Below are 26,105 nucleotides of genomic sequence, written 5' to 3'. Positions count from 1 at the left end.
CCCAGGTGATAAGCCTAGGTTCCGTCCCTGGCTCCTGGCTTCAGCCTGGTCCAGTCCTGGCATTGTAGACATTTGGGGAGTGAACCAACAGATGGAAGATCTCTTTCTCTCTCTCTGCCTTTCAAATTAGCTAAATATATAAATAATTAAAAAAAAAAGAGTGAAGTCACCAGTGATGGCTCCTCAGTTTCAGTCTTGAATTCAAGAGGGAGACTGAGCCCTGCCACAGCTGGAAGCACAAATCAGAAAAGCAGGGACTGCTACGTTTGGGTGGACCAGTCCACATGCAGAGGGAGTCACAGGAAAGGAGCCCAGGATGGAGCTAAGAGCCTCATGTCCTGTCTCCACTCTCCACAGACTACCTCAGTGGCCATTTGGTCTCCAGAGAATTAGTCCAGATTCCTCAGTATTTTCACAGTTGATGTGATGAGGATCTCATCCCTGCTTTGGTACCAAGTCATCTGGCCAAGCAAGACTCCTTGACAGAGCTGCATTAGACGAACACGAAGTTCCTTCCAGCCTAAAATATGAAACCTTCACTACGTTGATGTCATGAAAATGGTGTGTTAATTAACCAAAGTGAGATCTGACTTTAGCAAGACTTTCACTAAGATGTGACTTTGGGCAACTGATTTAGCTTTTTGGACCTCACTCAGTCAGTTAATATTAATGAAGCAATGTTTGAATTAATTAATTGAACATCTACAATGAGTACACTGGACACTGCCAAGCACTGGGCATTCACTAAAGGACACACATGGATCCTGCACTTAGGGATCATACAATTTAGTAAATTTACTTTCCTTGTTTTAAGGTGATGGATATGCCAATTACCTTGACATTAATCATCACATACTGTTTACATGTATTAGAATATCTCCCTGTACTCCAGAAATATATATAATTATGTGTCAATTAAATTTTAAATTCCAATTGAGTGCATCAGAACTACAGAAATTAATTCTAGCTGAAAAATACTCCATCCAATTTTAGAGAATTGCATTTTAAGATTTCAAGCATCTTTCTTTATCTTAGCACATAGCATCACTAAAAACCACTTCAGTTTTCCTCTGCAGAATATAAACATTATAAAGCTGAGGATGGGACTTGGAACCAAAAATCCCTAGCCTCCATTGTATGTCCATACATATATTTAATCTCTCTCTTAGCTACACTTCCTTTGCCACTTAGTGAATTCTTAATCCATGAGTGCTATCTACCCTATTTGTGCTGAACATACTGGGAACACAACAGTGAGCACGAAGTACTAAAGAACTCAATGCAAAGTTCCTCACCCCTCAACAAGGAACCAAAACCACCGCTGAGGCTCCTTTTAGCTCGTGGTGCTAAGGATTAATGGCAAGACACATCTCCAATATCTTTATAAACTATTAGAAACTGTTTAAATGTTAGCTGATGTTCATCACAAATACCACCAAACTAAGATCAGGGAAAGGAAAACTGTGATAGAAATGATACAATTTCCTTATATTTTCACATCACCCAGTGGGTGTTCTGTGTGCTTCTACAGAACACTAACAGTGTGACCTGTTCCCATTTTTTTCAGAATACAGTTGAGCTATCAATTGTGAAAACTGCTGTGAATCCACGAGGCTGAAATGATCACATCTTTGTAACCACATCTGTGAAAGCTAAAAATATTAACATGTCTGTATACCTTTTTACCGGCTATTCCATACCATTTCACTCTGAGGTGGGAGTTTGTGTTTGTACCTAAATATCAAGGGTACTATTTCAACAGTACACTGGAGTGACAGACAAAAATGTAAAAAGACCAAAAAAGGTTAAGTGGCTCATGACAGAATTCTGTAAGTGTCCTTGTTCATATATAGATCAAAACTGTAAATAGTCGAATGAAATCAATTAAATAAAAACCTCTCACTCCCAATTATTACCTCAGTTTTTCCCATTTTCAAAAAAGAGAAGGGGAGAGTGAAATTTTACTACCATGGAAGCTAAAAGCAATCTCATTGTCTACTAGGGACACATCAACAAACATTTATTTATATTCTACCTTCTTCTAGAACATTGGAGACATTGTAAGTTACAAAAATAGAATCAGATGCAGCCATCTATATAACAAATGTGGTTAGAGTCACACATTTGTATGTGTTAGAGCTCAGAAGACAATCTATATGTAGCAGAATTAGCCTTTGTTTACTTTGTACGAGGCAATAATTTTATATAAATATCTGAAAAGGGGAGTGATAATAATTTTTGTCTTACAGAATTTATTTATCTGATCCTTGCTACTAATTTCTGTGCCAGGTATGAATCTGATGATAACAAACAGAAACTAACTCTGGCTGATTTAAGCAAAGAGGGATTTTACTAAAAGGATATAGAGACAGAGGCTCTTGCCTACAATTTCAAGAGGAGGCTGAAGAACCAGGCTCACAAAGCACAGTAACTGCCTACTAGGGGATAGAAGATTTCTAGGATTCAAAATTGTACAGGTAGAGATTTCCAGAGATATTTAACAACTTCTTTGAGCCGGCGCCGCGGCTCACTAGGCTAATCCTCCGCCTTGTGGCGCCGGCACACCGGGTTCTAGTCCCGGTCAGGGCGCCGGATTCTGTCCCGGTTGCCCCTCTTCCAGGCCAGCTCTCTGCTGTGGCCAGGGAGTGCAGTGGAGGATGGCCCAAGTCCTTGGGCCCTGCACCCCATGGGAGACCAGGATAAGTGCCTGGCTCCTGCCATCGGATCAGCGCGGTGTGCCGGCCCCAGCGTGCCAGCCGTGGCAGCCATTGGAGGGTGAACCAATGGCAAAGGAAGACCTTTCTCTCTGTCTCTCTCTCTCACTGTCCACTTTGCCTGTCAAAAAAAAAAAAAAAAAAAAAAAAAAAAGAACTTCTAGATGGTGAAGACTGCAAAGTCCTGAAATAAGCTTTGAGCTTTGTAGTGATTCTGGTAGCACAAAATATGGTTGCCTCTTAACGGATGTGTGATTTAAAAATCAGGTAAAAATGGTTTTATAAAGCAAAGTTACCAGAATGCCAGTGCCAGAAGACTCATATTTGAATATATATATATATATCTTATTTAACTGATGACCTAAATGTGTACAGATCCCCATACAGACTTCAGACAGAGGCTGCTTTAAGTATATCTTAAGATTCTGGAAGAATGCAGGCAAGCAGTTTTCCATTTTTAGAGGAGATTTGGAAATAAATGAAAATAGGTAATTCCTTCTTCAGGCTTCATTCAGTTCTTGGTTCAGATCCTGAGACCAGGAACAGGAATCAAGTGCAAAGAAACGTTCCATAGTTTTATATAGACATCTTTAACTAATTAATGTTATTTGAAAGACAGAGACTGAAAGAATTTCTCCCAGTAGTTCACTCTTCAAATGCTCACAACAGCCAGGACAATTGCCAGGCCAAAGCCGGAGCCAGGAACTCAATCCAGGTCTCTCACATGGGTGGTAGGAACTCCAGCATTTGAGTTAAGCCATCAATTGCCACCTCTCAGGTTGTGCATCACCAGGAAAGTGGAGTCAAGATTTGAACCCAGTCTGATACTGGAGCAGGTATCCTAAGCAGCATTCTGACTGCAGTGCCAAACGTCCATCTTGCGTATATATTATTAATCTGTTCTTCAGTATCAATTAAATATTAGGTATATATGATGAGAGGAAATAATCAGAATGGTTTAGGATTCTATAAAGACAATTTTTCAAATAAAGGATTTACCCTTGATCAAATGTAACAGAATTGTTCTAGCCTAGGTTTCCTATAATCAAATAAAATAGCTTTAGGGGCAAACACTTAGCCTCACAGTTAAGAAGCCACATTCCGGGGCCAGGGCTGTGGCTCACTTGGTTAAGCCTCTGCCTGCGGTGCCAGCATCCCATATGGGCACTGGGTTCTAGTCCTGGTTGCTCCTTTTCCAGTCCAGCTCTCTGCTGTGGCCTGGGAGGGCAGTGGAGGATGGTCCAAGTGCTTGGGCGCCTGTACCTGTGTGGGAGACCGGAAAGAAGCTCCTGGCTTCAGATTGGTGCAGTGCTGGCCGTAGCAGTCATTTGGGGGGTGAACCAACAGAAGGAAGACCTTTCTCTCTGTCTCTCTCTATCTCACTGTCTATACCTCTACCTGTCAAAATAAATAATAAAAATTTAAAAAAAGAAGCCACATTCCACATTGGAATACTGGACATTTAGTTTAGGACCCTGTACTTCTTCTATAGGAATAGATAAGGCAACCTAATCTTGAAATTTGATGGAAAACAGGACCTGTAGTTTAACTGTTCAATTTTAGAATTAGAAAAATACAAAACTCTAAGGATCACAGACTCTCGGAGTCAAGACAGAAAAAGTATAACGATTTTTTAAGCTATATAGGGATGTATCTGAGTAAAATGCTGGACTTGTCAAGTATCTCCTTAACTCTGTTGTAGTAGAGAAAAGAATTACTTTAGGAGAAGAGAAGACGAAGAGCATGTTAAAGGGAGACAGGTACTCTTGGCATGAGTTTTTGAACAAATGGGCTCTCAGCAGATGAAGGGGTCTGACTGAGCTCTCTCGTTGACTAAGTAACATAAAGCTTTGTTTCCTGTAAAATGAGAAGAATAACTAGGGCACTTGGGGTTGCATGCATGTAAAATTCTTAGAATGAAGTCTAGCATGTAGGAAATATTCATTGTTGGTTGTTGCTCCTTCTATTAATAATAGTAAATAGGCCAACAGGATGCAGAGTTAACATCCAGGAAGCACCTTTCCTTCAGTTATGAAAGGAGAGTATACAAACACATTCACGAGGGTGAAAACGTGTCTGTTCAAAGTTTATTTTGGGAACAGGCATTGTGGAGCAGCAGGTTAAGCCACCGCCTGCCATGCTGTCATCCTATATGTGTAATGTTTGAGTCCCAGCTGTTCCACTTCCAATCCAGTTCCCTGCTAATGCTCCTGAAAAAGCACCAGAAGATGGCCCTGTGGCCAGTGAACCAGAGAATGGCTGATCTCCTCTCTCTCTCTCTCTCTCTCTCTCTGTAATTCTGCCTTTCAAATAAATAAATCTAAAGTTTATTTTTTTTGAAAGGCAGAGAGAGAGACAGAGACAGAGACAGAGAGAGAGAGATGTTCTATTCCCTGGTTCACTCCCCAAATGCCTGCAACTGCTGGGGCAAGGCCAGGCCCAGGTCTTTCACATGGGTGGTAGAGACCCAGATACTTGAGCCATCATTTTCTGCATTCCAGGATACACCTTAGCAGGAAGCTAGATGAGAAACAGAGCCCCTGCATTCTGATATGGGATACAGGCATCACAAGCAGTGGATTGACCCACTATGCCACAATACCTTCCCCCAAAACCTGTGTTTTGAAACACTGTATGAAAATAGGGGCTGCTGCCTTGGCATAGCAGGTGGGGCCGGCGCCTGTGATGATGTCTCATGTGGGTACCAGTTCAATTCCTGGTTGCTCCACTTCTGATCTAGCTCCCTGCTGATGGACTGGGAAAAGAAGCGGAGGATGACCCAGATACTTGATCCCCTGCCACCCACATGGGAGACCCAAAGGAAGCTCCTGGCTCCTAGCTTTGGCCTGGCCCAGCACCATCCCTTGCAGCCATCTGGGGAGTGAACCAGCAGATGGAAAATTTCTTTCTCTGTCTCTCCATCTCTCTTTGTGACTCTGACTTTCAAATAAACAAATAAATTTTTAAAAAGAAAAAAATATCATTCATGTATGTTAAGGATAGAAAAAATATATCTAGCCTAGAGCTCGATTTTGAAAATCAAGTTTTACTGGAATATAGCAATGCCCAGTTATTTATATTTGTCCACAACAGCTTTCATGTTACAAGAGAATTAAGAGCAATATCTCAAAAAACTCTTTAATCTACAATGTACCAAATAATATTGTGACCACTTTCCACTATTTCTTGCATGAGATTTCTTGTATGAGATTCTATTTAACTATTCCATAATATTTTATGTGTAAAACATTCAATCTGATAATATGCATTTTCCTAGAATTTCATGTTCCATAAAAGCCCAAACCATGGCCAGACTCATAATCATAACTTCTAATATTTTTAATCAAAATCCATAGTGGTATCTTCAAGTAAAACACCCAACAGTTAATCTGCCGCATTCACTCTATTTGTACTCATCAGTATGTTGCCTGGCAATCAGGCATTCCCAGTAGTATAAATAAACATTCACACAACCAACTAGAGTTTTTGTAGCTTTTAAATGTGTCCGTGTTGTTGTTCATCATTTTCATATATGTAGTTGACATTATTATGTCTATTAAGTTTAATTTCTGCTCAACACAAATATTCAGAGAGAAGTCAAATTTCAAAGGTCCAGGCTCCATGTCCACAGTAGCTGGGGAATTCTCTTTCTCTGACCTTCATGCTCCAATGGCTTAGGAATGAGCCCAGCTGTATACTCAGCCTTCAAAGAACTTGGATTTTGAAGGACAACTACAGAGTTGTAATCCAAGCTCTCACTGGCTTACCATGCAACCGTGGGCAAGTTTCTTAATTTCTCTAAACCTTTCCATCCACAATTCCAAAATGAGACTAATGATACCTACTCAAGGAGTACATTATTTATGATTCACATAAAGTGCTTATTATACTACTTAGCACATAGTATAGGTTCAATAAACAGTGGTTATCATTATATTATTATTTATTGAGAGGGCAAAAAATAAAAGCATATTAACACAAAGCCAATGAATATTGCAGTAAGGAGCATAGCAATGTAACTTAGAATCTGCTACCATTGGATAATTTATCCATCTCTCTTGGCACTAGGAAAATTAATGGAAGTTCAGAGTTAAGCAATTAAAAGAGTCAGAGGTTAGTCTAAACTTTAACTTAAACACCCTCACATAAAATCAAGCCCAAAGTCCTTTTATCAAAAAGTCAGAGTAAGTCAAAGTGAACCTGCAGCATCAAAATAATGAATGCCTCTTCATGGATTTTAAGCAGAGATGTTCTGTAGGTCAGAACAAATAAGGTGGGGCTGGCATTGTGGCACAGCAGGTTAAGCCTCCACCTGCGACACTAGCATCCCATTCGGTTCGAGACCCAGCTATTCCACTTCCTTTCCAGCTTCCTGATAATGCGCTTTGGAAAGCAGCTGAAAATGGCCCAAGTTCTTGGGCCCCTGCACCAACTGGGAGACCCAGAAGAAGCTCTTGGTTCCTGGCTTCAGCCTGGCCCAGCCATTGTGGTCAATTGGAGAGTGAACAAACAGATGGAAAAACTCTCTCTCTCTCTCTCTGTGTCTCTGTCTCTCTCTCTCTGTAACTGTTTTTCAAATAAATTTTAAAAAATCTAAAAGCAAAAGAGTAAGGTTCTATATCACACCTGAGACACGGCACAGACCTGACTACAATAGAGGGACACATGGGAATTCTGGGTATGACCTCATTGGCTTAGCTCCATTTGCCAGGCAGGGAACCAGCTGGGACTAAGAGTCTGGCCTTTCCCTAGCAGCAGGGGCTGCAACCAAACCCAGCTTCCCATAGTGCACCAGGTCTTTCCCAGCTGAGCCTTTACAGTGTCAGAGTTTACAATATTTGTCCCTCAGAGATAAGGCCATTTAGCTTTCTCACGCATGTACTCTAGGACGGTGAAGTCACAGATCGATAGGATCCCTCCCGGAGAACAGAAACATGTTCTGTCAGGCAGCTTCAGGCGCATGCCCAGTCCTGTGCAGAATAAGGAGATGATAGGTCAAGTGTCCTTTCTTGTTTACCCTTCGTATTTATGAGCAACTAGTAAGGCCATCCATTAATCTACACCATAAGACGGTGTGGTGTTTCCCTTCACTGACCTTACCACACAAAAGTGCACAGAGCTGTAGACACTGATGGGCATCTCTAAGATATTGGAAGAGAGCACCCATATATCTTTTAAAGATTTATTTATTTACTTGGGAGCTTGCTTCGGCAGCACATATACCAAAAAAAAAAAAAAAGACTGATTTACTTGAAAGATAGAATGACAAAGAGAGAGGGAGAGACAGAGAGAGATCTTCAACCCATTGGTTCACTCCCCAAATGCCTACAGAAGCAGGGGTTGGGCCAGGGAGAGGTCAAGAGCCAGAACTCTATCCAGATCTCCCATGAGGTAGCAGGGGCTCAAGTACCTGAGCCACCATCTGCTGCCTCCCAGGCACATTATCAGGAAGCTGGAGTAGAAGTCTGCAGTAGCCAGGACTTGAACCAGCACTGAGATACAAGATGTGGAGGTCCCAAATTCAAGTTTAACACACTGAGCCACAATGCATGCCTTAAGCACCCACATGTTTAAGTCATCAGAACAAGAATTTTTGCCATGTCATAGTTCTCTTTTAGAAAGGTTCATCTTTTGTTTAGACCTCTCATTCCTGTAAGTCTTAAGGAAAACAGGAGACAGGCCTAGAATCACCTTGACCCTCTTCCAGGGTGGCTCTTGGAAAACAAACATCTGTCCTTTGAAAAACACACTTCATTTTGACAACCTTCTAGCATGGAAGGCTTTCCAGGTCACATAGATAAGAGTGAATTCTCAAAGGCATGTTGCATCATATAGGGTGAGTGTTCCTTATCTGAAATGCTTGGAACCAGAAGAATTTTGGATTTCATATTTACTTGAAGGGTAGAATATCTTCATATGAGATGTCTTGAGGATGGAGTCCAGGTGTAAACAGGAAATCATTTATATTTCTTATACACCTAGCCTTAAGCTAATTTTATACAATTATTTTTAGTGTGCCTGCATTTTGACTGTGACCTCTTACGTGAGATCAGGCATGGTATTTTCCACTTGTAGCATCATGGTGGTTCCACAAAGTTTTGAATTCTGGAGCACTTTGTATTTCATTCTGTCAGATTAGAGATGTTCAACCTAGACTGTATAAATGTCTATATTCTAATGAAAGCAGTTGTAAGTGCATTTCTCAACTTTAACCTTTGAACAAAAGTCTGAATAGGCACTAGTGTAGTTTTAAACAAGTGTTTCTTCGTTACACGCTGTACTATGATCTCTAAAGGCCAGATTCCCAGGACCCTCCAGACACCTTGATTAACTGTTACTATGGTCTAATAGTATTAGCATGTTAGATTATAAGGTAAAACAAATTTTCAATTTTATTATAGGCACATGTTCTTTTAAGAACTGTTAGCATACATGTGATCATGGAATTTCCTTTCATACAAACCGCCCATAGAGACTGCGATGATTCCTCCAAGTATATGTTGGGTTCCATAAGCATGACTGCTGTGGTGAGGGCCACCTGCTCCCATGATCCATATATTTAGAAGCTCAAGATGATGGGATGGGGTTCTGGCCACTAGAAGTGTTCTCTGGCAGAGACTGGAGACTCAACCAAGGAGCACAGGTAGGGTAAATGAGTTACACGTGGCAGGAAGATGTTCTGAATCTCCAGAACCTAGGAGGAGACCTACATGAGAACACACTCTGCCCCCACGCACTCTCAGGCAATTTAGTGTCAACTTAGAAATCTTAGAACACAGATGGGAGAGGGACACCATGCAAGAACTAAACATGTCCCCCCAGTGGGCCCCGGACCTCACAGATTTCAAACTGCTTCCTGAATAAACACTTTTCAGAACTGCTGACAAATAGCCAAACCCACTCCTCTTCTCTATGTCTCCCTTTAGGAAAAGAAATTACCCAGCAGCAACACAGACACCCAAAATACAGCTGACGCAGAGACAGTTGGAGAGATTCCTTTTGGTTAATGAAGTATGAAAATAATCAACTCGTTCTGTCCCACGACAAACACAGGCCCAACAAAGCTCGGTGCCTTGAAATAGTGGTTTCTAAGGAATTTCTCGCCCTATGCAGTACACCTCCACGTAAAAGACATGATTGTAAATTATAATGAAGCCTGTGGTAATCAGACTCGGTTATTCTTGGCTTACAGCCCTCATTTGTGCAAAGTCAGCAAATGTCAAACATGTAGACAAATGTGCTGGCTCCAAGCCCAGCTTCTTAGATTTCGTGGATGTTTCTCATTGGGTTTCACTGGAGCTTCTCCTTTGTAGTCAACAAAAGCAAAAGAAAAACCATGCTTTTGATATCACAGCTCCTTGTAACTGCATACAAAAGGTCTGCTGCATTTCTACACGTGCCACCCATTTTGAAAAAGACTAAACTTGTGCAGTCTTATCTGAAACCACTTTCATATGCATTTATTCCTATTAGTTATGTTTATAGTAGATGCAGTAAAATGTCACTGCCAAAGCTACTACTGTGATGTCCATCCTGTGGTGCACTGTGGTATAGGCTTACATCTTATTAACAATGGCTGATAAAAATGCTGCCTGATAATCAAAGGTGTCTCAATTTGCGATTTATAGGGTAGGAGGGGGACTGACAAAATCTATTCAGAAACACTTTTCCTCAAATGAGTTATGTAAAAAGAACATTTTGCAACTTTCCCAGAAAAACTGTATTTTAATTATTCCTTAAGTAGGTATTTACAGAGAAATAATTTTTATACAGCTTTGACTAGATCTCTTTCTGGGTCAAAGTGTTTCCTGGAAAAATATCAAAATTTAAGTAATACAAAAATAATTCCTTGTAACTTGAACCATTTGTTACTTTGTGCATAGGCTGATTTCCATTTTATTTCTATTTCTGAACAAATCTTGAAGAACTGGGGCATGTTTTCCAATGATTTACGGGATATGGGGGTTAGGAGTGAAAGAGCAAGACAGGGCAACGTCATGGTGAGAAAATTTACAGGAAAAATTACATTAAAAACAATGAATCCCAAAATGTATGCCAATGTCTCCCAACCTTTCCCAACTTCTGCCTTGTGACTTTTCTCTAAGATCCTTTCTTCTTCTCTCAACCATTTCTCCTTGGGGTGGGCATTAGACACCAGAGTTAAGACAGGGTTTGGGATGCCTGCATCCCATGTCAGTACCTAGGTTCAAGTCCCAGCTTTGCTTCCAATGCCAGTTTCCTACTAAAGCGCAGCCAAGAGGCAGCAGATGATGGCTCAATTAGTTGGGGCCCTGTCACTCATGTGGGAGGCCCAGATTGAATTGTCTCTCTCTGAAATAAGAAAATAATAAGACTTCCCAGCTAATACTAACGGCTACTGGCATCCTCTGCAGCTGCTGCCATGAGCTTCCCCAGGCTGGAGGCCTAGGCAATTGTCCCCTCTGGCTCCACCCTGGTATCAGCTGTTATCTGAAAACAGGGGCTATGAAAGGATATCTTGTCCCACACTCTAGGGTATGCGTTCTTACTCCATCTCACCTCCCCTATCCAACCTTAAAGACATTTTAGCAGATAGAGAAAGTGTTTATCCGTGTAGACATAAAAACTCAATGTTCTGTGTGAACACTTCAAAGGATGGAACCAGTCCAGCCAGCCCTGATGAGAATAGCTCAAGTTGTTCTGCTGGCATTACCAGCAGGGTACAGCTGCTTGCAAGCATGCTGTCTGTCCCACTAACTAAGCCCACTCCCCTCTCTGTTGCCACTGTGTCCCCAGGTATCCAATATCCTTCTGAATAGGCATTGACACAATTCCAAGCTTAATTAAGGCTGATAAACATTGGAGCAAGGATCCCAGATCAGGTACCTATCTCTCCAGGGCAGATATTGCAAAAACTATGACTATTACAGAGAGGGAAACTAACTGTTGCTTCCTTTGTTTTTTCCTAATCCCGAAACCCACATCAACACACCATTTAAGAGCCCCCAGCTACCGAGTGGAAATGGGCTCCTGATCCCAGTGAGCACTTAAAATAACGAGAGGAGTGCCATCTTCTTTACCTTGCATGCTCTTCTTTGAGGTTTCGGGAAGTTATTTCCCCAAAGCTAATGGAAGCCATCCCTTAACATCAGCACTGATCTTTTAGAAAAGTAATAACAAAAGATATTATTCATAAGCAACACTCAAGCTATTTCCAAAAAGGTCTATGTAGGAACAACCTTATAAGGGTCCCAAACAATTCCACAAGCATTTGTTGAGCACTAATTAGACATCTTCCATTTGTACAACAATTTTGTAAGTACAAAGTACATTGCATGCTCTCCATTCAAGTAAGAAAGGAGTCTTCAGGGGCTGGCATTGTGAGATACCAACATCCATATGGGCACAGGTTCATGTCCCAGCTGCCCCACTTCTGATCCAGCTATCTGCTGATGACCTGAGAAAAGCAACAGAAGATGGCCCAAATGTTTGGGCCCCTACAACCCACATGGGAGACCAGGATGAAGTTCCTGGCTCCTGATTTTGTTACAGCCATCTGAGGAGTGAGCCACCAGCAGATGGAAAATCTCTCCCTCTGTAATTCTTACCTTCAAAATAAATAAATAAATAAATCTCAAAAAAAAAAAAAAAGAAAGAAAAGAAAAGAAAAGAAAAGAAAAGAAAAGAAAAGAAAAGAAAAAGAAAAGAAAGGAGCCATTACTGAGGGCCTTGCATGTGTGAGGATGGTATTTTCCACCTCCGTTTTAACTTGTGGAGCCATAAAGAGATTTCCTGGCAAAGGGTCTGCATGTTAGAGAAACCTCTGATTCAAAAGCAATTAAACACTCTACTCTACACTCTGAACAGGCTCCTGTTCAGAGACTCCAAATACAGTGATTCTCCATTTCCTAAACCACCCTCCAACATGTACCTTTTTTAAAAAATCTGAAGTTAATGATTTGCTGACTCCAAAATACTGTTCAAAAAAATAAACATATTCCCCCCATTTGGATACTTAAATTTCCATAGCAGGTTCTGTGCATAGCGTTCTTAGTACTCCTTACTGTTACAGTGTCTAGAAGAGCTAAACTTCCAGCTTAAAAGTCACCAGTAGGAGCCATCCCCTAAGAAACTCTTGACTCCAACTCTCAAGTTATTCAAATTTCAATAAAATAAATTACTTCTTCTTTCACTATTTTGTGAGCTTTAAATTCCATATCTCCTATTTGGTGAACCAGCTGATGGTTTCCTTTGCCTGCACACCATATTAATATTTACAAAGCATATTAAGTAAAGCAACTCGATATTCATTGAACACTTTTTATGCAAAAGTAGTAGCAAGCTTGTAAAAGTCTGGAACGGCATCTGTTACAGTAAAAAGGCAAACACATCAAACAATTTAAAGAAAGGCAATTTTCTACAACTTGGCTAAAACTCATTGCGTAGTAAATTGCTTTTGGGGAATCAGCTTTAGTGAGCACATGAGATCATTGTAATTAACATAGTTAGTCTAGGTAGATGAGCCTAACTGAAATGCTTAAAACATTTTCTCTCTTAAGCATTCCTTCTTATAATCTTAGTTTTCCTCCCCCTCCCACCCCCATACTCAAAGATGGCCAAATAGTGAACTGCAATTTAACTTCTCATTGAAAGGGTTACAAATTCAGAATAAGCAAAGTTGAAATTAAGTTTTCAAAACCATGTGGCAAGGAAGACCCAGTGTAATAGTAGAAAAAGTGATGATTCTATCTTGCCAAAATATTAACATGTGATTATGAGGGCTGTCAATTCTTAAATCTGCAGGGTAGTTGGGCAGGTTGGAGATGCAGGAAAGAGCTGATGTTGCTCAACTTGAACTTTGTGGAAGCAAAAATCCTTCCTTGGAGGACCTAAGCCTTTTCTCCAAAGGGCTTCACCTGAGCAGGCAAGGCCCACTCCCCTCATGGAAGGTCATCTGCTTTACTCAGTCTACAGAGTTCAGTTTTCATCTCAACTGAAAAACACTTTCAAAGCAACATCTAGACTGGTGCTTGAGCAAATTATCTGGGTCCTGTGGCCTCACCAAATCAACACATGAAATTAACCATCACAATATCATAGGTTCAATCTGAGGTGTTACCCACAAGAAAATTAAAACACTGTTATCTTTTGTGTGAGATCTCAGAGTTTGAAAGCACTCAATATCATCATTTTGACCCTGAAGATATTACAACATGAAAATTTATCATTGGAACCTTTTGAATATTGGAAAGAGTGGGCCTTTATTCAAATGTTGTCTTTTTTTTTAAGATTTATTTATTTGAAAGTCAGAGTTACACAGAGAGAGGAGAGACAGAGAGAGAGAGAGAGAGAGAGAGAGAGGTCTTCCATCCAATGGTTCACTCCCCAAATGGCCGCACGGCTGGAGCTGCGCTGATCCGAAACCAGGAGCCAGGAGCCTCTTCTGAGTCTCCCACGTGGGTACAGGGGCCCAAGGACTTGGGCATTCTTCAACTGCTTTCCCAGGCCATAGCAGAGCTGGACAGGAAGTGGAGCAACCAGGTCTCAAACCAGTCCCCATATGGAATGCCGGGATGCCGGCACTTCAGGCCAGGGCGTTAACCCACTGCGCCACAGTGCTGGCACCAAATGTTAAGTCTTGTGCCTTGTGTACGACAACAATTCCAACAGTTAATGTAATAAATGGTTCAATTTCAAAAAAAAAAAAAAACTTCATTAGTTTGGAGAAAGAAAGGGACATCCAAGTACACAAGGCACACAGAAGTCCAAATAGAATTTTAGAATCTTTTCTTATGTCTTACTATTGAAAGTTTGACTACAGTGTGCATGAAAGAAATGCCAGATAACCTTCCAAGGTTCTCCAATTAGACTCACAGCTGATTTCTCATCAAAAACCTTACAGGCTAGGAGAGAATGGAGAGACATAGTCTAAGTCTTAAGACATCAACTGTCAATTCAGAATACTGTACCATATTAAGCATTCATTCACTAATGAAGGAGAAATAAAGACCTGCCATGACAAACAGAAAGTGAAAGAATTTGTCACCACTTGTCCAACCTTACACGTGATTTTTAAGGATGAGCTACACACAGAAACACAGAAAGATACTATCAAAGAATGTAATGGCAGAAAATCTCCCAGTAAACGTTCAAAGGAAATCCAAAGTAAACAACAGGAATATTTATGGAAAAATGGCAAGGCCACCTTGTTACTTATCAATGGTAACCTTGAATGTAAATGACCTCAGCTCTCCAGTTAGAAGATACAGACTGAATTGCAAAATGTATGACGTTTGTAGCTGTAAAGCAGTATAGTTCTGCATACATTCCTACGGTCTTACTTCTAAGGGTACAACTTAAAAACTTGCCATGGGACCCCAAAACCTCTTAGGCTAGGTGGCAAAAATTCTAAGTGTTATAGAGATGATACGGATAGGGTTAAGTATTAAAGTGATCATATAGATAGGCTCAAGTGTTAAAGTGATCATATACATAAGACTAAGCTCAAATGTGGGAAGAAGTCCAGACAGCGGACTCATAGAATGACAATCGCCTTAAGTAGCACTCTGACCTCAGAATCAACCCTTAAAGCATTCTGGTTTGGCTGAGAAGCCCAGGGGAGCATTTCAGGCATGGAAAGCCAAATACTGTGGCAGAAAAATGTTCTACATGAAGAACCTCTGTGGGTGAGACTGCAGTGAAAAGGAGTGGCCACCAAAGAAGGATGCACTTTCCTCTGAAGGGAGGAGAGAGCATCCACTTTGCCTATGGCCTTGTCAAAATACTGAAGGAGTTTGTAGATCCAAAAGGTCTCCATAGCCTAGGCAGCTCTTGTCAAGAGCCTTGGGTTATCACTGACATCATACATACATTTTTTTTGACAGAGTTATAAACAGTGAGAGAGAAAGAGAGAAAGAGAGAGAGAAAGAGAGGTCTTACTTCCATTGGTTCACTTCCCAAATGGTCGCCACAGCTGGTGCTGCGCCTATCCAAAGCCAGGAGCCAGGTGCTTCTTCCTGGTCTCCCATGTGGGTGCAGGGGCCCAAGCACTTGGGCCATCCTCCACTGCCTTCCCAGACCACAGCAGAGAGCTGGACTGGAAGAGAAGCAACCGGGACTAGAAGCCGGCACCCATATGGGATGCCGGCACTGTAGGCAGAGGATTAACTAAGTGAGCCACGGCGCCGGCCACAGAGTATTAATTGTTAAATTAACAACAAGAGTCACTGTGCACTAACTTCCCACACAGGACCTCTGTCCTCAAATACTAATATTATGAGACTTAATAGTAAAATTTGTTCTCAAAGAATTACTTCATTTAGTGTATTAAGAGGAGGATATTCTTATGTCACATAAATTATAGTTAGGTTTAAGTGCTTGCAAAAGATGTGTCATTCTTGGGTTCCTCTTTAAAGATAATTAAGTTTCTTCAAAAAAAAAAAAAAAGGCAAAATTATCCTTGTCTTGTCTGGACTGTTGAGGAACAGTTTTTGTTCTTTTTTATATTTTTGTTTTTAGTATTTTTCTGTTTTGTTTTTTTACTTTTTCTTTTTCTTCCTCATACAAAGTGTTGAACTCTTTAAATAGAATAATCTTCTGTGTATAAAGTTAAATGAAAATAGATCTTAGTAAAAAAAACAAGACTGGGACAGGAGAGGGAAGAGGAAGAGGGGTAGGAGTGTGGGTGGGAGGGCAGGTATGGTGGGAAGAATTACTATGTTCCTAAAGTCATACTTAGGAAATATATGCAAATAAATAAATTTTTAAAAAAGATACAGACTGGCTGAATTGATTAAAAAACAAGACCCATCTATTTGCTGCCTATAAGAAACATATCTCACCAATAAAGACACCTGCACACTGAATATCTTTTTCCATATGTACCAGAAAAAGATATTCCATAATAACAGAAACCAAAAAACAGCAGGTATGGGCAACCTAATATCAGACAAAATAGACTTTAACACAAAAACTGATGAAAGACATAGAAGGGCCTATGGAATGATTAAGGGATCAATTCAACAGGAAGATGTGATTATAGTAAACATATGACAGGGTGCCTGACTATTTAAAAGATTAATAGATCTAAAAAAAGACATAGACTCCGATACACTATCAGCAATGGACAGATCAACCAGACAGAAAATTACCCCTATTTGCAAATCACATGAATAAATACATAAAGAAACCAAAGACTCATAAAACACAATAAAAATGGAAAGATATAAAATTAACACATAATAATCAATAGCTGTTGTATATACAGACCAATGCCATGGCTGAGAAAGAACTTCTAAGATCAATCCCAATCAGAATAGCTACCAAAAAAAATTAAATACCTTGGAATAAATATAACAAGTATGTCAAGGATCTCCATGATGAAAATTACAAAACATTAACAAAAGAAATAGAAGACACCAAAAAATGGAAAAATCTTCCATGTTTGTGGATTGGAAGAATTAATGTCATCAACATGTCCATACTACCAAAGGCAATTTATAGATTTAATGCAAATCTAATCAAAATACCAATGATATTCTCCTCAAATCTAGAAAAACAATGTTATAATTCGTATGGAAACATAAGAGACCACAAATAGCTAAAGCAATCTTAACCTTAACATAACCAGAGACATCACAATACAAGATTTCAAGACATACTACATGGCAGTTAAAATCACCACAGCCTGGTACTGGCACAATAAAGTAGACCAATGGACCAGAATAAAAACTCCAGAAATCAATCCACATATCTACAACTAATATTTGACAAAGGGGCTAAAATCAATCCCTGGAGAAAGGACAGTCTCTTTAGCAAATGGTACTGGGAAAACGGGATCTCTGCATGCAGATCTATGAAATAAGATCCCTACCTTACACCTTATACAAAAATCAACTCAAAATGGCTCTAAGATCTAAACTGATAACCTTATAACATCAAATTATTAGAGAAGGACATTGGGGAAACATGCAAGACATGTGTAGTCAAAGACTTCTTGGAAAAGACCACAGAAGCCCCAGAAATCAAAGCAAAAATAGACAAATGTACTTAAATCAAGCTGAGAAGCTTCTGCACTGCAAAGGAAATAAAGTAAAGAGGCAACTGAACAGAACGGGAGAAAATATTTTCAAACTATGCAACTGATAAAGGATTAGCATCCAGAATTTATAAAGAGCCCAAGAAACTCAACAACAAAACAATTAAGTTAGGAAATGGGCAAAGGACTTGAAGAGCATTTTTAAAAAGAGAAAATTCAAATGGCCAACAGATACACAAAAAAAATGTTCAGGATCACTAGCCATCAGAGAAATATAAATCAAAACCAGAATGAGGTTTCACCTCACCCCAGTTTGAATGGCTTTCATACAGAAATCAACAAACAACAAATGCTTGGTGAGAATGTGAGGGAAAAGGTACCTAAACCACTGTTGGTGGGAATGCAAACTAGTACAGCCATTGTGGAAGTCAGTATAGAGATACCTCAATAAGCAGAAAATAAATCTACCATATGACCCAGCAATCTCACTCCTAGAAATTTACCCAAAGGAAATGAAATCAACAATGAAAGTTATCTGTACCCCACATTTATTGCAGCTCAATTCACAATAGCTAAGATATGGAATCAACCTAGATGTTCATTAACTGATGACTGGATGAACTGTGGTATAAATAAATATAGTATGGAATACTATTCAGCTATAAAAAAAAATAAAATCCTGTCTTCTGCAACAAAAGGGATGCAACTGAAAACCATCATACTTACTGAAATAAGCCAGTCCCAGAAACACAAATACCATATGTAACAGATAAGAGTACCGAAAATTTAATGCATAGGAGTGAAATTCACATTTTCAGATTTGAGGAATAGTGTTTTTCCTTTATTACTATTTGTTGAACTCTTTACTTAGTGTAGGGTTAATCTTATGAGTATAAAAGAAACTGAAAGTACTTCACTGTAAAAAGAAGGAATAATAGAGGAAGGTGGAAGAACGGTTAGGGAGGTAGGATAGAGTGGGCAATATCACTATGTTCCTAAATCTGTATATATGCATTGCATCAGATTTCTTTACCCTAAATAAAAAATTTTAAAATCTATTTAATATGCTTATATTTAATATTTAATATACTATAATAGATGATTATATAATTATGTATTTGCTATATAAAATTATAAATAGATTCTCCCATTTAATGAATACAATTTAGTATATCTGCAGTCATACAACTATCTCCACAATCAAGTTTGACTATTTTCCTCACCTCAAAGAGAAACTCCATATTTCTTAGCAGTCAACCTTCATTCCCTCTTGCCCTGACCCCAGCAACCACCAATTTACTTTCCATCTCCATAGATTTGCTTATTGTGCACATTTCATGTAAATGGAACCATACAATATGTGTCCCTTTGTGTCTGGCCTCTTTTCCTTTGCATAATCCTTTCAAGATACATCCATACTGCAGCATGTGTCCGTACCTTATTCCTTTTCATTACTGAACAACGTTTTACTGTATGGCTAGATCCCTTTTTGTTTACCGATTCATCAGTTTATGGGCATTTAAGCTGTTAACTGGTTTTTACCAATTATTATACTCCATGAGCACTTCCATACAATTTATGTGGCCATATACCACATAAAAGCACACACTTAGGGGTGGAATTTCTGAGTCATATGGTAACTCTGTGTGTAGTCTTTGAGAAACAGCCAGGCTGTTTTCCAAAGTGGTTGCACCATTTTACATTCCCATCAGGAGTGTATGAGGGTTCCAGTTTCCCCACATCCTGCCCAATGTTTGTTGTTATCTGCCTTTTTTCATTACAGCCACTCTGAGGGCTGTGTAGGGTATCCAAATGCATTCTTAAGATGCAAAAACATAGAACTACATTGGGCAAGGAAGTAAAACCTTTTATGACAAGGGAAAAAGGCATGAAGACAATTAGGAAGAAAGTCTTACAGTCAAGCTGGAAAAGAAGGCAAATATTTTTTGTGTCTGTTACTCAATGTTTTGTCCTTATGGGACTAGCTGAATAAAAATTTCAAGATCATGGAGCCAGCCCCCAATTCCACATCTGGAGCTTGTAATAATCATAATGACACTATTCTTGTTTATTGATTTACTTTTAAAAAAAATTCCTTCTCATGCTGTTCCCATTTGATCCAACACAGCAGATCTTGTATATGAGAGTATTATTTTTTGTAGTCGGCTGAGAAGCGTGCTCAGGATTGGAGAGGTTAACTGACTTGTCCAAGGGAACACAGCTACAGAAGCAAAAGAGAGAAAACGAAATCAACAGGGCTGAGTTTAGAAGCCAAACTTTTATTATAAGTCCCAGTCCTTGGTTTCCTCTTTCCTTATCAGCCCCACAGCATCACTGATGACCCAGAAAGTAATGTGAAAAGAAGAGAAAGCAGACGTGAACTGTGGGTGTGTGTGCAGCAAATAGAGGCAGGAGGCCTACACGTCATAGTGTCCACACGCACAGCAAGAGGGCAGCTGAGAACAGAACACTCTCCATGCTCCAGTAATAAGGAAACCAGGCTCACAGCTACTCCCATTCTAAATTCTAAACAGTATATTACTCTGTACTAACAGAAGTACATTGAATTATATGCACCATTCACTCAAATATTTATCAAGTAATTACTATGTTCTAATCACAGTGCAAAAACTGTTGACTTAAAAGTCAATGGGTCCCACAGGAGAAACACAGATGGAGCTTTGGGCCTGGTTTGGCCTGGCCCAGCACTGGCCACTGTTGACATTTTGGGTAGTGGACCAGCAGATGGAAGGTCGGTCGGTTGATGTCTCTCTCTGTCCTTCTCTCTCTCTCTCTCTCTCTCTCTCTCTCTCTCTCTCCTTCTCTCTCTGTTTTCCTCCCTACCCCTCTACATGTTGCTCCACCACCTTTCAAATAAGTAAATAAGTAAATCTTTTTTAAATTGGTCAATGGCTAAGATTTTCCAAAGTGAAATGAAATGAGTAACATTTTCTAAGCTCTGTACATGTAGCATCTTGTTTGAACCTCAAACTCCTGAAAGAGAAACATCATCAGAATCCCATCAGAAAGGTTAAGTAAATTCCCCCAAAGTCACAGAACCAATAAGTGGTGGAGACAGAATAAGAACCCAAGCAGTCTGGTTGTCTGTCCTGTGCTATTCACCAACCCCCAATCCTTCCTACCAGATCCTATTTGGCTGGAAGTCACACGTGCTAGTGCAGAGATCAATATTACTGATTAATTCCAGCAACCATTGGTAGATCGCTCACTAATCCAGGAAGCCAAGAGGCAGATTCTCAGGCACCCTGTGAAATACTTGTCTCCACTGCCATTTTACAGGTGAGGAAACAGTCTCAGAGAAGTGAATTCACTTGTCCAAAGTCACAAGTGCAATTGTCGATATGTTGGTTATTACACATACGTATGTTCTAAGCACCAACCTGTACTCTTCCAGTCTTCAAAGCACAATGAGGTAAGTTCCATTATTAACCACTATTCTTTTTTTAAAGATTTTACTTATTCATTTGATTGGTAGAGTTACCGAGAGCAGGTGAGATAAAGAGAAAGGTCTTCAAACCACTGGTTCACTCCCCAAATGGCCGCAATGGCAGGAGCTGGGCCTATCCGAAGCCAGGAGCTTTTTCCAGGTCTCTGAAGAGCGTGCAGGAGCCCAAGCATTTGGGTGACTTCTACTGTTTTCTCAGGTCATATCAGAGAGCTGGATCAGAAGAGGAGCAGCTGGGACTTGAACCGGCATCCACATGGGATACCAGTGGTGCAGGTAGAGGCTTAGTCTACTATGCCACAGTGCCAGCCCCTACCCACCCCACTATTCTTAATTCAACAACTTGCCCAAGGTCCTACTCTAGTGAGGAGCAAAGTGGGGATCCACTCCCCAAAACAATGTAATGCTGACACTTGGCTGCTGTGGCTGAGCAGGAACTAATCCCAGGTTTACTTTCTGAGTAAAATAGCCTTCCAGCTTTTTCCAATATGGGCTTCAAACCTCTCACCGTCCAGAGAGCTACAAGCAGAGAGGGGAGTGCAAGTGTTCTGGGCCCCTGAAGACAGGCCATTTAAGCTGCACCTTGAAGGAGAACTTGCTTGCTGGGCAAAGAGAGCTACCTCACAATTTGGTACTTGTAAAGGAAGTAAAACAGAAGTAACCCTATCCAATGGAGGCCTTGCAAAAGGTTGATACAGTAAGGAAGAGCAAAGAAACTATTAAAAAGAAAGTGTTTCAGGGCAGGTATTTGGCCTAGTGCTTCAGACACCTGCATCTCAGATATATCCGAGGTCTGGGTTCAAGGACCAGCTCCACCCCCTATATTCCAGCGTCTCACTAATGCACACCCTGGCAGGCTGCAGATGACGGCTCAAGTAGCTGGGTCTCTGCCACCCACGTGGGAAGCCTGGATTGGTTTCAGCCTGGCCTAGCCCCAGACACTGCAGGTATCTGGGGAGTGAACCAATGAAGGGGGACTTCCTCCTATCTCTGTTTCTCTGCCTGAAGAATTAATTAAAATATTTCAAATTAAATCAGGAAAGTTTTATTTTGATTTTTAAATTAGGAAATGCTCTTGATGAAAGAAAATAAGTTCCCAATTCCCTTTCATTCTGACCACACATTTAAAAAACTAACAAGGAATAGAAATGCGCCATTTGCCTTTTTGTAGCATTAAACTCAATGAATTTTGAGTTCCAATGTTTACTTCCTCAAAGTTACTGCAGCGAGCTGGGTGGTTATGGACCCTGCAGGGCCCTTTGCAAGATTCTCCTTCAGGTCCGGGAACACTGCCATAGCAGAAACCAGAAATGGACTGGGAAAGTTCAAGCCAGGAACTAGAAGGAACTGGGGCGTATGTGTTCTGGCAGGACCAGGGGCCCGCATGCAACTTTTTAGCTACAGCACTGCGAATCTGGATTTTTTTTTTTTTTCCTTTCTTGGTAAACTGATTTATGACCACACGAAGGGCAGCTGTGGAGCCAGCCAGACCATAAGCAAAATCCTTAAACATACGGCCAAGCAGAATGACCAGAAAGGGCCGCGGATGGCATGGGGGGAATCTGAGGGGTATTGCTTGGTTCTGCACGCCGAGACCTGGCAAGTCTTCAGGCTGGCGACCCAGAGCCACCACGGACTCCACTGCCCCAGTGCCTGAAACGCGCGCGCTGGGGAGTCGGCACCGCAGCGGGGCAACCGGACAAGGGGCCTCCACGCCCCCTTGCGGCCCCACAGGACGCGCCAACTGGGTGACAGGAACAGGGTTCCAGAACTGTTCTCCGACTGCAGCCCCAGCCCTCGACCTAAGGCAGGCGTGGTGATCGGCCCCATTTCACAGGTGAAGCAACCAAGACTCAGGGCAGAGAAGGAGAACGTGCCGGCGAGACGAGAAACCGGAATGAAGCGGACCAGTGGAGTACAGAGGCTGGGTTCGGCTCGCGGCCCCGCACCGACCGCCCTTGCGCCCTGGGCAGACTCGGCGCAGGCTGTCAGCCCAAAGGCTCCGCAGCACCCAGGTGCCTGGCAAAGGACAGCGCGCGGCGCGTGGCGGCGAGGCTGCCCCGCGTGGGACTGCAGCAGCCGGGCTAGGGCGCCGCGCGCACCATTCGCTCCCCGCGTCAGCCCCCTCCGCAGCCCCACGCTAGTCGCGAGTCCGCAGGACTGCAGCAGCCCGGCGCGGGCGCAGCGCGGACCGTCCACGCGCCCGGGCGTCCGGCGCCCCGCGCGAGCCGCGCGAGCCACGAGCCCCGGCGCGCGTGCGCTCGGGTCTGCAGCGGGCACGGGCTGGCAATGCCACCGCGAGCCCACGGGCTCTGCCCTCGCCTTACCGTAGCTGCTCCCCGGTGACCAGGACCTCAGCCATGCGCTCCAGCTCCCTTTGCTGCGCCCCGCCACTCCCGCTGGTGCTGCTGTCGCTGCCAGCGCTGCCAGCGCAGCTAGCGCTGCCGCCCCCCTCCATGCTCCGGGCCGCGCCGCTTCCACTGCTAAGGCTGTCCGGCGTGGGCTCGGCTGAGCGGATCAGTTTGCCCTCACGGAGGCCTTGCCCGCCATCTTTGTTCGGGGCAGAACCGTTGCTCAGACGGGATTGGCTGGAGAGGGAATCCCAGTGGGTAGGCTCAGGCGCCCGGCGAGTCCAGCCCCTGGAACTCCAGTTTGGGGGCGTGTCCAGAACCCCGCGTGGTCCGGGGGCGGGGCCGAAGGAGGAAAATATAAACATCTGGGCGGGGCGCTGCTTGTGAGCTGTGGGTGCAGGTGGAGGTTGCTTCACGTGAGCCCCCTTTTCTTTATCCACGAAGCTCGTGCCGTGGAAACCTGAGGACAAGCCGGGAAGTTACTAAGCAAGGGTGCAGGCGATCCTGTTTTACTTTCCATACCAGTTGCTACCGAGTAAAAAGAGTAACAGCATGCATATTCCCAGTGACCGGGGAAGGTAGGATGTGTGTGTCGCTGCAGGGCATGGAGGGATTGAACATTCTCGTGCCAACCCCCTTCACCAAAGCGGACTTTCCTTACAGGTGTACTTGATAAAGAACTCTGGGAATCAGACAGACCTGAGTTCCAGTCCACTTCTCTAATCTCCTACTGAGCGTGCTTTATTTCTTGATTACAAAATCAAAATAATTGTGGCTACCACCTGTTGACACCTGCTGCAATAAAATGCATCAGACCCGTCGTTGCCTTGTTTAATCATTGGGAAAAGTCACAAAGTGACTAGAAGTGGATGTTCGTGTTAACTCAGCTGCGGCAGGTGAGGTCGCTTGTCTAGGGTAAACGGGTAATAAGGGCCATTTTAGCTTCAGAATCGTGTTAAAACGCTGCCTCTTAAAAGGGTCTATAATGGTATTGTCCACCTTTAAGAGAGCATGGAAGGAACTGTGCCTAGTGCCAAATAAATGTGCTGTATTTCTATTTCAGGCAGATTCCAAGCCTGGGCAGGAAGGCCAGCTGTTCATGTTGAGGTAGTGAAGAGCTATCTGTGCATTGACATTTTATGCAGCTTGTGGCAGTTTTTGCATAGATGAAAGCCTCAGTACCCTAACTACAGATTAATGTGAAGCTATTTTGAAAAAACAATGCATAATCCCTCAATTGCAGCTATGTAGGCGTTTACAGAATAAACATGAAGGTAAAAGGAATGATGAAAACAATTTTCTGTGCATATTCTGTACCAATTTTGCTATTTAAGACTATACTATCTTGCAGGTTTGCTATGCTGCACTACTCTTTTCTCATTGTTTTCAAGGAAGATCATGTTAGCCTTTTCCAATATTCAACAAAACTATCCTTCAACTTAAAATTCTTGGTAATTTCTTGAGTATTCTGTGCTTTACATGATGCTGAACCTTTGGCTTATATTGTTTGGTTTGGCCTGTTAGTATTTTTGTGTCCAAGCTACGAGTGAGAAAACATAAGGATAAAAAGGTGAGATGCCTTAATTTCACACCCAGAAAGCCAGGCAGGCCTTGCATCCCGGTTCTCAGATCCCCAGGGCCTGCTTAGCCACATTTCAGAAAGAGAACAGTTGTCCAACTCTCTCGTATGTTCAGCAGTTGTATTAGAGTTTGCCAGAAGAAATGGTCTGCTCCTTAACCTTTTTTAAATTGACCACGGTGGAAATGTTGACCAAAAGAGACTTACTTCCGGGTGAATGTGATTCTAAGAGTCTCATTCTACGTAAAAGATAGCAATCATTCCTCAGAAGTGGAAGTCATAGAGCCTGTTGTTCATGTTTTAATTCTATAATATAGAATGGGAAATAGGAACCTGTTTGCTTATTATATTGTCTTAACCTTTCGCTTGACATATGAGACACACTGTGATCCACTGGGTAGGAAGACCAACCCTTCTTCTCAATTTCAGGAAGGACAGGTGAACTGACTCCTTGAGGTCATGTTGGCACCAGTGCTGTGACAAGGGAGCCCTGAGCCCCGGAGCAATGGATCCCAATATAAGTTGTGACCCATGGATATTGAAAGCAAAGAGAAGGGCACAGTACAATTAATCTAGCATGAAGATTTTAGAAGAACCTGAGAATTCTGACCACAGTTTCATTCCCAGCTCCATTTGAAAAAGTTCATAACCACTATTGAATTTTCTGCCGCCCCCCCCCTTTTTTTTTATAAATATCATACTATGAATCCCATTGGGTTGTTGAGGAGCTTAATTAAAAATGAATGGTTGGGGCCCGCGCCGCGGCTCACTAGGCTAATCCTCTGCCTGCAGCGCCAGCACCACAGGTTCTAGTCCCGGTTGGGGGGCTGGATTCTGTCCCAGTTGCTCCTCTTCCAGGCCAGCTCTCTGCTGTGGCCCGGGAAGGGAGTGGAGGATGGCCCAGGTCCTTGGGCCCTGCACCCACATGGAAGACCAGGAGGAAGCACCTCGCTCCTGGCTTGGATCGGCACATCCCGTT

The 26,105-nt window shown here is 42.1% G+C and overlaps 1 protein-coding gene and 1 long non-coding RNA gene across 2 annotated transcripts in view; one reads left to right on the top strand and one right to left on the bottom strand.

Moving 5' to 3' along the window:
- DEPTOR (DEP domain containing MTOR interacting protein) overlaps positions 1-24,361 on the bottom strand; it is a 168,192-nt gene extending 143,831 nt beyond the window's left edge. Inside the window, exon 1 of the mRNA XM_002710752.6 lies at positions 23,524-24,361. Coding sequence (XP_002710798.5) covers positions 23,524-23,912 — 389 coding nt within the window. The 5' untranslated portion in view covers positions 23,913-24,361. The remainder of the gene's footprint in view (positions 1-23,523) is intronic.
- On the top strand, positions 23,926-25,866 carry LOC149126325 (uncharacterized). The gene is made up of 3 exons (XR_016235918.1): positions 23,926-24,125; positions 24,211-24,443; positions 25,556-25,866. It is a non-coding gene; the product is annotated as an uncharacterized LOC149126325 (long non-coding RNA).
- Positions 25,867-26,105: the final 239 nt, after the last annotated feature.

The sequence above is a fragment of the Oryctolagus cuniculus genome, chromosome 6, assembly GCF_051225735.1.
Source record: "Oryctolagus cuniculus isolate XC-2025 breed Fujian yellow rabbit chromosome 6, ASM5122573v1, whole genome shotgun sequence".
Classification (NCBI taxonomy): domain Eukaryota; kingdom Metazoa; phylum Chordata; class Mammalia; order Lagomorpha; family Leporidae; genus Oryctolagus; species Oryctolagus cuniculus.
This window is presented reverse-complemented; position numbering and strand designations above follow the sequence as displayed.